Here is a 16,085-nt window from a genome sequence, read left to right on the forward strand (position 1 = left end):
TGGACATATGAAATGGTTAGTTTCTAATTTCCCTATGATATGTTTTCAGCTAAGCAGTAAGGGGATGGCTATTAACCCTGAGCTATGACTCACATCTCTCCCATAGGATGTATTTCAAGTACAGCCAGCCATCCTTAACATTTTTGCCAGGCCTGCAAAATAAATTTTTCCCATCCCAAATGTGGCAATTCCTATCCACCATGCACACCATGCGCAGTACTTTGGGTTAGCGGTTTGATTCTTTGGGATACATCTCAAATGTAACATTCATTTTACATACTGCATGGAGTTATCTCTGTGTCCTGTTTCCTGCAGCAGCTGGGCTCCACTTCTGCAGTTTGTTCCTTTCAGTCCCACTAGTCAGTTTATACTGATTTATGCTTTCATAGATATCTTCCTAAGGAAGGACATCTAGAAACGTTCTTCTTTACAGTTCTTTTAAGAAGTATTTCAGCTTTCATGCCTAATTCCCCCAAATCTTGGTGAGGGGAGAGAACACACCACCATAGGCTTTACATAGCCCAAAAGCACACCCCAATTATAAGTATCCATGGCCAGTAGACTGGCCCAGCACGACAAAATCTCAGACGTTGTGTTCAAAAACTTTATGGATTATTGGGTGGAACTGAGGTGAGGGAGGGGTTCAAAGAAAAAAGGCAAGAGATTTCTATGTGCATTCTAAAGCTGCCCTCTCAGCATTTTTCAAATCTCTTATAATTTCATAAAATGAAACATGCCAACATTGCCAAATTAAGAATCACTGAATACAAATGCTTTATCAGCAATCTGCAGGCTAGTGTTGTTAATTTACATTTCAGAACAATGAAACTTTAAGAAGTCAGTCACTCACTGGTTAGAAGTCTGACCATGGTAAGTCATGGTAGCAGCTTGTAATTAGGGCAGTACTGCTTATTGCTTTGAACTGCTTTTATCCCGCTGACAGCTCTTACCTTTTCAGAGTTTGTAAAAACATCAGACTTCAGCTCTCCATCCAGAAACTCATTAAAGTATTTCATCAGTTTCTGAGCTTCCACAGCCCGTTGCCGTGGCGTGTTTACCCCCTCCAGTTGGTCACCAAGGTGACAGACCTTAGTTGCTACATAGCTGATGTGCTCATCTAGTTCTTGGAAATGTTGGAAGGCAACCTGGGAGAACACAGACATGCCTATAAAATACCCAATTTTTCCACTTACTGTACTTAAAAAAATAAAATAAAAGTAAACTTGATTCTATCTAGTGTGAGTCACAATGACAAGCAAACCAAACTGGACAACTAAATTACAAGCTCAGCGCTCTCACAGCTGGAGAAAACTCCTGTGATGGGGAAAGAGATACAGTAACTCCCCACTTAACATCCTCTTGCTTAACGTTGTTTCGCTCTTACGTCCCTGCTCCATTACAGAACATGCTCATTTAAAGTTGTGCAATGCTTTGCTATAACGTCATTTGGCTGCCTGCTTTGTCCACAGCTAGCAGCGCCCCATCAGCTCCCCTACGTCCCCCCTAGCGCCTCCCGCCCGCGGCAATCAGCTGGTTTGCAGCATTCAGGAGGGAGCGGGAAGGAGCAAGGACTCAGCACGGAGGCTCCCCCCCTCCCTCTCCTGCCTCTTGAACACCGCAAACCGCCGTGGGCAGGAGGAGCAAGGATGCGGTGTGTGGAGTAAAGGGGGGGGAAAGGCGGGTTAAGGGTGGGACTTGGGAGAAGAGGTGGAGAGGGCGGGCTGAGGGTTGAGTCCCCTGCCCCTGGCACAGTAGGGGAAGCTACAGCTGCTGCTGTGCAACGTGCTTCTCCTAGCCTACGGCACTTTCAGCCTCCTTGCCTGCCTCGTGGTCTGCAGTGCCAGTGGGCCGTGCCTGTGTGAGGTAAGGCAGGGGCACCTCCCATTGCTTCATACTCAGCAATGATGACTGTAGATTAAATTGCTTGTTTAAAATGGTTTAAAATGTATGTAATGCCTTTTGTCTGGCAAAAAAAAATTCCCTGGAACCTAAACCGCCCCCTTACATTAATTCTTATGGGGAAATTGGATTCGCTTAACATCATTTTGCTTAAAGTCACATTTTTCAGGAACATAACTACAACGTTAAGGGAGAAGTTACACTCTAAATGAAGCATATACAGTAACCCTAATTACCCAGAGTTCACTTACTTTCTTTACACTTTTCTGAAGAGCCAAGTGGGTATTCACCCATGAAAGCTCATGCTGCAAAACGTCTGTTAGTCTATAAGGTGCCACAGGATTCTTTGCTGCTTCTATATAACCCAGTGGTTCTCAACCCATGGCTGGTTTACGACCCAATCAGCACGCAGCTGCGGCCCATGTGATTTCCTCAGGGCCATACAGGTAGTATGTATATTGTGTGGATGCAGCCCACATAACACAAAGAGCTGCATAAGCAGCCCACAATGGTAAATAGGTTAAGACCCACCATAAGCAAACACTGAAGATGAAAGGCAGTAATCTATAATCAGAACTGGAATTTTAGTATTTTAAAATTAATAAAACAAGTTAGTTGGCCAATGCTCAGCTGATGTAAACTGATGTAGCTCTATTGAAATCAGTGGAGTTATGTTGATTTACACCAGCTGAGGATCTGGCCCCATATCTTTTAGCAGAGATATTTATGTAAAATACCAAACATAACTTGTAAAGTATCAAAACCAGATGTGACTTTAATTACAAATGTGTATTGTACCCTAAACTTTGCCTTTCTCTGTGCTAAAAGATATGGGGCCAAATCCACACACCAACATACACACTTCATATGTATATGGTTTCAAATGAACATTTTAAGTTATGCATAAGATACTGCAAATAAGATACATATTTTTAATTTTATTCTTAGCTGACTGATACTCACATCCCAGACTAGCACCCAAAATTTGGATTTGTAACAACATAAGAATGCCCATACTGGGTGAATCTATCTAACACAGTATCCTGTCTTCTGATAATGGTTGTGGCTAGATGATTCAGAGGGAAGACTGGCAAAACCACCTTCTGGCAACCAGAGGTTTAGGGACACCCAGAGCATGGTAGGGTTGCATCCCTGAACATCTTGGCTAATAGTCATTAATGGACCTATCAATGAACTTATCTAATTATTTTTTGAACCCAGTTATGCTTTTGGCCATCACAACATCCCATGGCAATGAGTTGCACACACTGACGGAAAGTTATCCCTAACTTTTGTTTTGCATGTTCCTGAGCAGCTCAATAGCAGTGGTCACTCCTGTTCACCACTATTTTAATTCTTACATAACTATGCTCCTAATACTTGACTTGGCTGGCTATTGACACCTCACCCTTGTACTCACTTCATTGTGGAACTATACCAGTCCTCATGCATTCTAGAAAGCAGGGCAGGGTTTGCTACTCAACAAAGCTTCACTCCACTATAAATGGGTTTCACTCTAGTACATAGCCATTAGCAACTACAACGTAAGTATTGCATTTAAAAGAGATTATTTTCCTCCCCTTTAATCCTCTCCCCTAGCAGATAGTAGCCAACAACTCCCAGGAGAGTGGGGAGGAATTCCTAGCTCTTAGTCTTGGATCGCTGCTCCTGGCCAATGGGAGTGGCTGAGGGACTTACTGGCCACCGTTTTCAGCCACTCCCATTGGCCCAGAGCAGCGATCCGTGGCCAGTGGGAACTGCGATCAGCCAGACCTGTGGATGGGGGAAGGGAAAAACACCGGACCAGCCCACCAGGGGCTTTCCCTACACAAGCAGTAACCCATTTGAGAAACCCTGTGCTAAAGCTACTCATAGTGATTGGAGATATACCAATCTCCTAGAACTGGAAGGGACCTTGAAAGGTCATCAAGTCCAGCCCCCTGCCTTCACTAGCAGGACCAATTTTTGCCCCAGATCCCTAAGTGGCCCCCTCAAGAATTGAACTCACAACCCTGGGTTTAGCAGGCCAATGCTCAAACCACTGAGCCATCCCTCCCCCCTTATGGCCTTCATGAGAACCCCTGCAGTTGGCAATACCTCCCGTAGGGGTTGAAGAGCCCGCCCAGCAATCCCTGAAGTAAAGACCTGTTTAACAGATAAGACACACACCCCGCTCTTTTTTTTTTTTTTTTTTTTTTAAAGGGAACTGTTTACAGAGATCTGATTGCAAATTATGGGCCCACTGTATTGAGAATTTTTTTTTATAGGATAACGCATTTTTCAATAGCTTTTATAATTTAATATTGACTATACACCTTAGTTCTTACCTGGTTGCTTTTCTGCAGCTCTTGTACTTTCTTGGCAAATTCCTTGGCTTCTTTCTGGCAATGCTGTTCTAGCTTCTCCACCTTTCTTTGAATCCTTTCATCCATTACCTGTAGTTCTTGGATATGATTTACAAATTCTTCTAATAATCTGATTTAAAAAATGATGATTTGATAAAGCAGATTTTAATATGAAAAGGTTTATCTTACTACAGTCAAAACTTATTAAAGGCACAGGCCTGAGAAATCCACTCACCTGCAGGAAGCGGGAAACTTTCTTTGGCTAGTGATTGAACCTAAGGTATCAATCTCTGTAAAATTGAAGCTTCTGGTTTTTTTTAAATTATATTTATAGCTCTTACACCTGTGCATTTCATATTTTTAGATATAGATATAGCCGCTTGGAAAAAAAATTGCCAGGCACTTACTAGCCCAAGGACTTGTCTCCATTAGGAATTTTTACAATGGTTTACTTATACCAGTGCAAAAATTCCTCATGTAGACAAACACTAGGCCCTCTCACCTAGGTGAAAAATGTCTGTGCCAACTCATCCCCTGCAATTTAAGGAATAAAACAGCCACAGGACTAACCCTAATAACAAAAACAAATGAAAGATCAGGGAACTCTGCATCTGGGGAAATGCTGAATTAGCAGAGGAGAAGGTGATGGCATTTCTTCCAGGATGCTGTTCCTGGACCCTGTTTGGAGGATCCATTTTTTCATATTGGCCTCTGGCGAGTAAGTGTCCAAATAATTTGAAGCCCTTCCAATCTGATCCAACTACTAGAAAGGAGAAGGAGCACACACACACAGCTCACATCTCAAAGAGTCTCCAGGCAACTGTGAAGTGAAGAGAGAGTGGTATCTCTGCTATTCCACCCCTCCTGTGCCTCCTCCCAGTGCGTAGCTCCAGAGCCTACATCCTCTAAGGCTTATAGCTTTTCCACCAAGCAGCTGCATGAAACTGACCTGATTTTTGCCAGTTTCACCACTGCTCCCACTGGTCTGAATGTCAGTATTTACTGCTGCTAAGACTGACCAGCTTTCACTTAGCTGCAGCTTCGCAAAACTATGAGCAGCAGTAGTATTGGAGTTGTCTGTGCAGACTGCATTAGTTTATATACTGTTCACATTTCAAAAACCATCTTTATAACTGTAAGGACTAAAAAAGAATGTTAACTTATTAAATGTTAGATTGTGCAGAAGTTCATGAAACTTGCCCATGTAAGTTTATTACCCATGGCAAGCAGGAGAGTCATAGTCAGACTTTAAGGTCAGAAGGGACCAATATGATAGTCTAGTCTGACCTCCTGCACAATGCAGGCCACAGAATCTCACCACCGACTCCCGCAACAAACCCCTAACCTATGTCTGAGCCACTGAAGTCCTCAATTCGTGGTTTAAAGACTTCAAGGTGCAGAAAATCCTCCAACAAGTGACCCATGCCCCACACTGCAGAGGAAGGCGAAAACCTCCCAGGGCCCCTGCCAATCTGCCCTGGAGGAAAATTCTTCTCCGACCCCAAATATGGTGATCAGCTAAACTCTGAGCATGTGGGCAAGACTCACCAGCCAGCACCCAGGAAAGAATTCTCTGTAGTAACTCAGATCCCGCCCCATCTAACATTCCATCACAGGCCATTGGACATATTTACCGCAAATAGTCAAAGATCAATTAATTGCCAAAATTAGGCTATCCCATCATACCATCCCCTCCATAAACTTATCAAGCTTAGTCTTGAAGACAGGTATGTCTTTTGTCCCCACTGCTCCCCTTGGAAGGCTGTTCCAGAACTTCACTCCTCTAATGGTTAGAAACCTTAATCTAATTTCAAGTCTAAACTTCTTGATGGCCAGTTTATATCCATTTGTTCTTGTGTTCATATTGGTACTGAGCTTAAATAATTCCTCTCCCTCCCTAGTATTTATCCCTCTGATATATTTATAGAGAGCAATATGGTAATGCTGCCACATTACTGTTCTTGAGAATCTAAGCTTATGGTTATGAAAGTAATCTTTAAAATATGGCCTGAATGTAAACCACTGTGACTACTGTTTAAAAATAACTCAGAAGTGTGAACCTCTTCCAATCATTTCAATGGGTAACTTCAGTTCTGAAGTCTAATTCCAGGGACAGCATCATTCTAGAAACCCCCATCCCAACTGTTGCAGCTGTCATGGAGGACAGGTCTATCACTGGCTTTTAGCCAGGATGGACAGGGATGGTGTTACTCGCCTCTGTTTGCCAGAAGCTGCAAATGGGCGATGGGGAATGATTACCATTTCTGTTCATTCCCTCCGAAGCACCTCCATTGGCCACTGTCAGAAAACAAGATACTGGGCTAGATGGACCTTGAATCTGACCCAGTATGGCCTTTCTTATGTTATGTCTAAGGGGCTGGGCTTCTCACTAGGGGGTTGTCACTGAACCTTATTAATGAAGTCTCTATCTTTGTCTTTCATATCTACCTCTGGCTAGTATGGGCTTGTCCACATGTGGAGATATCCAATTCCATGTGCGGACATTCTTATTGTGGAATAAGAGTGTCTTGTTCAGCTTGATCTGCTGTAGATTAAGTTAAACAGGCACAAGACACTCTTAATCCAGAATGAGGGTATTCACACACGGAATTATTTAGGAATAGCTATTGTGTTTTACATACACACTCTACCTTAATCCAAGTTAATTTAGGTCCACCCTAAATTTAGTCCTATTGAGCACTCCTAAACTGTGACTAAAAAAGGAAGAAGGGACACCCACCCAGCCCCAAAATACTCATACTCTAGTCAATGACGGCTTTAAGAATAGCATTGGTGAGAGTAAAGTCATAATGAACAGCACTGATTGAAACACGGATTCTTTTCAACATATTAGAAAATCAAAATTGCTTAAGCCAACATGGCCTTTCTAATGCTAACCAAGATAACAAATGAATATTCTGTAGAAGATGCTGAGATACCACAACAATGCTCCATCCTATAAAAAACAAAATGGTACAGAATATTTTTACTCCCCTCCCCCCACAAGGGTATCGCTGCATAGAATTTTTACTTATTTGTGTTTACTTGTTGATTAAAGTTATTAACACATCAAAAAGAAGGCTGGCCTCATTGCCCAGGGACACTCCTCAAACCAGCTCTCGCTCTTGACCAGAAAAAATTACCACTGTCAAAGCACGAGGCCAAGTAGAAGCCATTCCCTTTTATTTAAAAAGGGATTTCCCCGCTCATTTCTTACTGCTATATTTTTTTCCCTAAATAAAATTGTTCTGAAAGTTCATTAAAAATCTGGCTTGTGGTCACATATTTTAGCAATTCCCCCAGTTGGAGATCTTCTTGGATACATGCCGACACTGCATATAGCTCTGTTACAGATGTAAAAAAAAAATTGAATAATTAAAGATTGTTAAAACAAATTACACATTTTAATTTACCTTTTGGGATCAAAAGCTTCTGCTCCACCTTTGGAACCTCCTCCAGGAATTCGCCATGCCAGGCGTTCAATGTACTCATCTGCCACAAAAGGCTCCTAGCCATAGAATAAAGACTCTTTACAATGTGCCACAGTGGGTAATTTACTAAGTTGCTGTTTACACATCATTATGAAAGTGGTTAAAAACTTGCAATAAAGGCCATACATAGTGTTGACTGTAACCATCACCTTTCTTGTTTATATATTAAATCTACAAACCGTATAAGAATGGTATACTGAACATCTAGTTCAAAGATTGACAAACTATGGTCTGTGGACTACTGGTGATCCACAGAACACTTGCTGGTGGTCTGTGAAGAGCTAACTTAACAGGGGGCAGGCTCTTCTTGTTTCCGGATGAGACAAAAAGATCAGAGGGAAGGGAAGGATGAAAAGAAAAGCAAAAGAAGACAGTGTGATTAATTTCAACAAAAACAGACAATGCCATTTATCGTTTTTCAAAAAGGACAATATACTTGGTGTACAACAGACAGCTAAAATACAAATTTACTAAAATAACTTTCCCATAAAAAAAATGCTGTACCTGCCAGAGACATTACGCAACTGTGAATGGGGTGGGGAGACAGATTATTTCTCTGTTCATTCTATTAAGATACTATGTACAACTAAAACTCAACTGACTTACAATTCTTTTTTTTTTAAAGTTACTCTTATAACAAATATTGAAATATACTCAGTTTGGTGACGCCCACCTTCCTTTCAATCAGTATTATTACTCATCATTTCTACTCCAGTGCTATATTAGCAGCCATAATCTCATGAACCCCAAGAGTTCAACATTAACCCTTTATGGGCCCAGTAACTTACACAGGATCAGGATCTTATCCCATCTGAAAGCTTTCAGATGATGTATAGTATTGGTTCTAATACTAACATATCTTGAGATAGTCACTCAAATAGAGTCATAACAAAAGTAGAAGGAAAGGATAATTTTAATGTTTATTATTTGAAATAGAAATGTCTGCTTTCCAACTATTAGCTCATCAGAAACTACATATTAAAATGGTTTCTAGTTGCTCAAATTAGCAAAGTTATTTTGGTACCAGTCCAAGACTTTAAATAGCAACTCTCAAAATTCTGACCAGAGTAATGCTGAGACCTATCCATTAAGTAAACAGAAAAGCTCTAAATACTTATTTTAATACACTGACACAGACTTTACATGTTGAAATGTGTGATCTGACAGAACACAAGCTCCTCCCCTCCCACATGGCACCTAAGTGGTGCTGTGAGTTAGGAGCCTTAACCCTTCAATTTCAAGGCCTGGTCTATATTACAAAGTTCAGTCGACATATGCCACCTTGCAGCGACCAAGTTGTGAATGCGTCTTCACTTAAATGCATCCCCCACTGATGTAAGCATCCCCTTACTGCAATGTAACAACAGCAACATCACCTCCCCAAGCAACCTTGTGCCATGGTCAATATACGGAGGCTGATGCAGAGTGAGCACAGACAGTCCTCCAGCAACTGTCCCAGAGTGCCCGACACTGACCATTGTGCTTACAATGAACTCCACTGCTCAGAGTCATGAAGACTCAAAGTCAATCCCCACCACTATGCTTTTAAAGCCCCATAAGTTTTTTGAAATGCTTTGAAATGACTGTCCAGCTTGGCAAGCACCCCTAACACAATATATAGAGGTGAAAAATAACAGACCTCAACCCTATTGTCCCTCTGCAAATTTGTGTACACAGAGTCCATTCCTTACCTCTCTCTAAAAGTGCAAAGTTTCAAAAAGTTCAATGAATAGAAGATTGTTGGGGGCAGAATAGATCTGGACAAGAAAAAGAAGTTTGGAGATAAATGTGAGAAGGGAGGGACAGGCAGTAGAAACAAAAGTGAAACTGTTTGAGCAGCATATTCCAGAAGTCTTGAGGTCTTTCTGAGTGTAGCCTTCACTGATTTGAGATCTACCATACCATTCTCTCACTAGAAGGGAAAACCTATAATGGCAGCAGGCCGTAAAACACACCCAGTTTGGGAATATTTTAATGACGTTCCTCTACCTGTGGGTAAGACAGGCATGTGGGCAAAATGCAAACAGTGCAACAAAGAAATGCAAGGCCTGGTTGACCAAAAGAAACAACTTCATGATAAGTGTTCCTTCTCAGGAGGAAGCTGCGTTGAAGATAAGTGATCCGGCAACAAAATGGCAAATGAAATTTAATGTGGATGAATGTAAAGTAATGCACATTGGGAAAAATAACCCCAACTATACATACAATATGATGGGGGCTAATTTAGCTACAACTAATCAGGAAAAAGATCTTCGAGTCATCGTGGATAGTTCTCTGAAGACATCCACGCAGTGTGCAGTGGCAGTCAAAAAAGCAAACAGGATGTTAGGAATCATTAAAAAAAGGATAGAGAATAAGACGGAGAATATATTATTGCCCTTATATAAATCCATGGTACGCCCACATCTTGAATACTGCGTAAAGATGTGGTGTCCTCAACTCAAAAAAGATATACTGGCATTAGAAAAGGTTCAGAGAAGGGCAACTAAAATGATTAGGGGTTTGGAACGGGTCCCATATGAGGAGAGATTAAAGAGGATAGGACTTTTCTGCTTGGAAGAGGAGACTAAGGGGGAATATGATAGAGCAGGGGTCGGCAACCTTTCAGAAGTGGTGTGCCGAGTCTTCATTTATTCACCCTAATTTAAGGTTTCACGTGCCAGTAATACATTTTAACATTTTTAGAAGATCTCTTTCTATAAGTCTATAATATATAACTAAACTATTGTTGTATGTAAAGTAAATAAGATTTTTAAAATGTTTAAGCAGCTTAATTTAAAATTAAATTAAAATGCAGAGTCCCTTGTACCGGTGGCCAGGACCCGGGCAGTGTGAGTGCCACTGAAAATCAGCTCACGTGCCGCTTTCGGAACGTGTGCCATAGGCTGCCTACCCCTGTGAGAGGTATATAAAATCACAAGTGATGTGGAGAAAGTGAATAAGGAAAAGTTATTTACTTGTTCCCATAATATAAATTAATGGGCAGCAGGTTTAAAAGAAATAAAAGGAAGTTCTTCTTCACACGGCACACAGTCAACCTGTGGAACTCCTTGCCTGAGGAGGTTGTGAAGCCTAGGACTGTAACAGGGTTTAAGAGAGAACTGGATAAATTCATGGAGGTTAAGTCCATTAATGGCTATTAGCCAGGATGAGTAAGGAATGGTGTCCCTAGGGGGTCGGGAAGGAATTTTCCTCCAGGGAAGATTGGCAGAGGCCCTGAAGGTTTTTCGCCTTCCTCTGCAGCGTGGGGCACAGGTCACTTGCTGGAGGATTCTCTGCACCCTGAGGTCTTCAAACCACGATTTGAGGACTTTAGTGGCTCAGACATAGGTTAGGAGTTTGTTACAGGAGTGGATGGGTGAGATTCTGTGGCCTGCATTGTGCAGGAGATCAGACTAGATGATCATAATGGTCCCTTCTGACCTTAAAGTCTATGAGTCCTTTTACCTCCTGGCTAATTTTGGTAATTTTACATTCACATTTTCCTCTCCCCATTGTTGTGTGAAAGTTACACACACACACACACACACGAAATACAAAGTATTGATCAATGTAAACTTTAAAAGTAAACTTAGAAAATAGGTTTTTCCTCCAATCTTTAAATTACTGTAACTTCTAAAATTACTATAAGTGAACTGTACATTGATTTGATTGATGTTGCAGTAAGCAATATCTGATTTTGAAACTGATAATTTCACTTTGAGAGTTACATAGCACATTCAACTGCAAATGTATAAGCTTGATAAGAAGGGAAAACATTTATTGAAAATAGATTACATTATTATAACTGTACTGAACAATAATCTACTGTAATAGTTTATATCCCAGTTTTTTTGGCGGAATGTGAAACTATACAGTGCATGACAAATTGTGCATCCTTTATAGTACACCTCAACCCCGATATAACCGGTCCTCGGGAGACAAAAAATCTCACCATGTTATAGGTGAGACCGTGTTATATCAAACTTGCTTTGCCTCCCCATTCCTTGTTCACTGACCGCCCCTTCCAGAGACCCCCATCACTAATCACCCCCAGGATCCCACTCCCTACCCAACCCCCTGTCCCCTGACTGCTCCAACCCCTATCCACCCCTTCCCGCCCCCTGACAAGCACTCACCGGCAGTGGCGGGAAGCAGAGCAGCCCGGCCTCAGTCCACTCCACCCTGCCAGCTCCCAGCCACGGTGCTCCACTTCCCGCCGTCGGTGAGCGAGGGGTTGGGAAAAAGCCTGCTCCGCTTTCCTTGCCCCAGCCCCAGCCGTGTCGCTGGGGAAAGGTCCTGCACTCACCTGTGGCGAGAAGCAGAGCGCCACAGCTAGGTGCTGGCGGAGTGGAGCTGGCTGGGGCTGGGCTGCTCCGTTTCCTGCCGCCGGTGAGTGCGGGGAGGTTGGGGAAAGGACACCCCCCCGTACTCATCTGTGGTGGGAAGTGGAGCGCTGCGGCTGGGAGCTGGCAGAGTGGAGCAGGCTGGGGCCAGGCTGCTCCGATTCCGCCGCTGCTGGTGAGTGCAGGGGGGATCCCTTCCCCCAAGACCCCTCCCCCGAGCGACACGGCTGAGGCCAGGGCAAGGGAAGCATAGCGGCTGCTCCCAGCTCCCCACTAATCCCCCGGGCCACTCTGGGACTGCGGGGCCCCCAAAAGTGCCCTCCCACAGCTCCTGCGCCCCAGGCCCTGGGGGGGGGAGCCCCTGACTGCCCCCGAGACCCGCTGCCCCTTATCAAACCCCTCAGCCCCGGCCTGGCCCGACACCCTTAACACGCTGCTGCGCAGAGCAACATGTCAGAGCTTTACCATGTTGTATGCGAATTCACGTTCTATTGGGTCGCGTTATATCGGGGTAGAGGTGTATGAAGATGGTTAACATGTACTGAACATAAATATCCCCATAAAGCATCAATGTCCAATCTGTCTGTCTTTTTAGAAACAAAAACAAGAGCTCTTAACATCAACAACAAAAGAATATTACTACTGAATTATCTGTTGCTGCTTCTCTTTTGGCAAGAATTAGAATAGTGAAAAGTATTATATAAAAGCTCAAACAGCTGTACAATGAAAAGAGTATCTAGAGCAATCTGATGGTCAAGTAAGCATTTTACATTTCCTTTCCACAGTTGCAGAAAATAACATTTACTGTAAATGTCATTTCTAAGCACCCAATCTGTAAAAGTGATATCATCAGATGAACTCTAACAGGCGTTTTCCATACAGCTTTGAACCTCCCTCTAGCACCAAAGCAATATATGGGACCATATCTACAGTGCCAAAACAACCGAATTTGATGACAATTGTGGTTGAATTGGGCAATAACGTGGTTTGGTCTGGCCTGGGCAAATGGACCCAAACTGGATCAAACCCTGTTAAAATCCAGTTCAGCCATAATCATAATTGAACTCTATTTTGGCTCAGTAGATAGATCGATCCTTCAAGGCCTCTCTGGCTCATCAATTTTCATTAACTCTCTGTCCACACCAGGGCACATAATCAGGTTGAAAATCTCTCTCAAACGTAGTTCTGCCCAAATGTGGCAGTAACACATCTTCCTCTATCTATGTTCAACCCAGTTACCATCATAATACGCATCACTTTTCAAATTCAAACACTAGTAGGAAGGGTGCCACAAGCAGCTTATTGACTAACAGTAATTTAAAAAGCTATTACAACTTATTTGCTTAAATGGACAAAAATAGACTGTATACCTATATTAGGGAACAATGTTAACCTGGTATCTACGGTAAGTCTTCATCTACACACTACAATTTCAACATGGCTGCTATATAGATATCAAATTTTGCCATCTGAAATGGAAATTCCACAACATAAAGAAAAAGGAAGCAAAACTTAACAGCGACATCTACTTTCTGGGCAAATGCAAGAAACAAAACATTATCAATAACAATCTGACCACTACATACAACTCCAAATACACTGAACAGCTCTGCAGAAGGACTTCAGAAAAACTGAGGAACCACCTCTTGTACCTTACATACTCCAAAAGAGACCATCTCAAAAAAGAAATCATCACATACTCCCATACACTGGAAGGGAAAAAAACAACAACAGGACAACTACCTGGGGATTATGCAAAAAACCTAAAACATCTATCAAAAAACCTGATGAAAGTCATCCAACACAAAAACAAAAAGCAAAACCAACTACAACAACTCCACAACCCAACTCCAGGAGAAACCGTGGCACCAGAACTCACCATATAGACACTACACAACACCCCATCATCATTTATCAAGACCACCCCTAATCGGAGCTGAATTATCTTTAGTCTCCAAAGAACTGAACTTCTGCCCCACCACAGAAACTGATACCATACTAACATGGAGAATTAGAAGAATTCTTTCGCGGACCCATCCTCAAAGAATTATTTCGCAACAAAGACACAACCCACAACTAACACATCTCCACCAATAGTCATAAGAAAAAAGAATCATCTGACTGGATACCCCCCAGTGATAAAATCACACACTTCATCATTACATTGATTGCTTTAGGAAAATTGATTGTGAAATTCGTAAACATCACATCTACCACAATCTCTCTACTGCTGAGAGGACGACTACAGTGTCCCCGAAATCATCAAACAGTAATCAAACCAGCAGACAAAGGGGAGACATCACAGTTCCCAACCGTGATGACTACACTAACAAGGCCAAACAACAACTCTCCAACACGACCTACTATAAAGAAGTCAAAGACCACCCCATACCACAATTCACACAGGTACTTAAGCATATCACCAAATCCTTCCACAAACAACTCCAAGAGAAACTCTACAACTTCATTTCCCATGAAGTCACGTGAGGCACCCTCCATATGCTTCCCAAGATACACAAACAAGGGAACGTATGCAGATCCATCTTATCAGGCCATGGCACTTTTATTGGCAGATAATCAGAACTCAGAAACCATCCTCAAACCACTCATCGCACAAAGGGCCAGCTTCCTCCAGGACCCAACTGACTTCCTGCAGAAAATCCACAACATTAACAATTTCCCTCAAATCATCAACCTTGCACCATGGAGGTCACCTCCCTACACACCAACATCCCTCATAATGACAGCATTGCTGCCTGCCTCAAATATCTACAAGACAATGGACAACACTCAGATAACCACTCCAAACACACCACCAAACTCATCCATTTCATCCTCACCCATAAAAATTTCACATTCAGCAACACTTTGTCCAAACCATGGGAACAGACATGGATACTAGGATGGCTCCCCAATATGTCATCCTCTTCATGGACCACTTTGAGGAAGAATTGGTGGCCAAATATACCACAAAATCAATGATATGCCTGAGATACATCACTGATATTTTCATCTTCTGGAGAGAGTGTAGGTCATCTGTCATAGATTTCCACCACAACTTCAAAAACAACCACTACCCATCCATCAAACTCTCTCTAGAACACTCCTGCACCAACATCAACTTCCTGGGCACCATAATCAGCTTCAACAATGGAATTCTACAGACAGCTATATAAAATAAACCCACAGATCACCACACTTAACTTCACAGATCCTGTAACCACACCAAGAAATCCTTTATTTACAGCCAGGCAACACAGAATATGCTCTAAGGAGAAAGTCCAGGATATACACCTTAACATACTTACAACTGCTTTAGTTGAACAAGGACATTCCACCAGAGAAGTAGATCCCATCATGGAATGGACCACCCAAATAGAGAGAATCTGCTTCAATGCAGGGGGAGGGGAGAGAAGGAGAGTGGGAAACCACTCCAACTGCACAAACTTAGTTGTCACCTACACCTCACACTTCAACCTGTATGGGGTATCATTAAACAGTTACAACTTATACTCAAAGGGGACCACATCTTGAAAGAAATTTTCCCCAGCCCACTCTTCTGGCCTTCAAACAACCCCTCAACTTCTCCAAGCTCATCATCAGAAGCAACCTCCGCACAGACCAGGACCAATGTAAAGCAGCACCAGATCCTGCCAGAACAGGTGAAAAACTGGAAGACATAGCTCCACTGCTAGGGTGATCAATATCCCCCACAAGACATCTTTCAAGATGCCTATCACAATATGTGGAGTAGCTCATCCAGCGCACTAAATGTCTCAACAACAACTATGTGGGTGAAACCAGACAATAACTACACTCTCAAATGAACTCGCTCAGAAAAATGATAAAAGATTAAAAAAAACAAGTCACCCATGGGTGAACACTTTTCACAAAATCATCACTCCATAGCTGACCTCTCAGTCCTCATCCTCAAACAAAATAAAACATGAACACCTTCAAAAGATGAGCCTGGGAGCTTAAATTCATTACTTTGCAAGACACTAAAAATCATGAACCCAATAAAG

The 16,085-nt window shown here is 42.4% G+C and overlaps 2 protein-coding genes across 3 annotated transcripts in view; one reads left to right on the top strand and one right to left on the bottom strand.

Annotated features, from left to right (window-relative positions):
* Positions 1-16,085, bottom strand: part of EXOC5 (exocyst complex component 5) — a 41,816-nt gene that overhangs the window by 23,878 nt on the left and 1,853 nt on the right. Inside the window, exons 2-4 of one of the 2 annotated variants that reach the window (XM_045013248.1) lie at positions 7,658-7,752; positions 4,227-4,342; positions 951-1,145 (exon numbers count right to left, since the gene is read on the bottom strand). In XM_045013248.1, coding sequence (XP_044869183.1) covers positions 951-1,145; positions 4,227-4,342; positions 7,658-7,736 — 390 coding nt within the window. In that variant the 5' untranslated portion in view covers positions 7,737-7,752. Of the gene's footprint in view, positions 1-950; positions 1,146-4,226; positions 4,375-7,657; positions 7,753-16,085 lie in introns of both variants that reach the window. The other variant, XM_045013247.1, reaches the window with a different exon arrangement.
* AP5M1 (adaptor related protein complex 5 subunit mu 1) overlaps positions 1-16,085 on the top strand; it is a 56,703-nt gene that overhangs the window by 23,383 nt on the left and 17,235 nt on the right. The window lies entirely within an intron of this gene.

The sequence above is a fragment of the Mauremys mutica genome, chromosome 4, assembly GCF_020497125.1.
Source record: "Mauremys mutica isolate MM-2020 ecotype Southern chromosome 4, ASM2049712v1, whole genome shotgun sequence".
Lineage (NCBI taxonomy): Eukaryota > Metazoa > Chordata > Testudines > Geoemydidae > Mauremys > Mauremys mutica.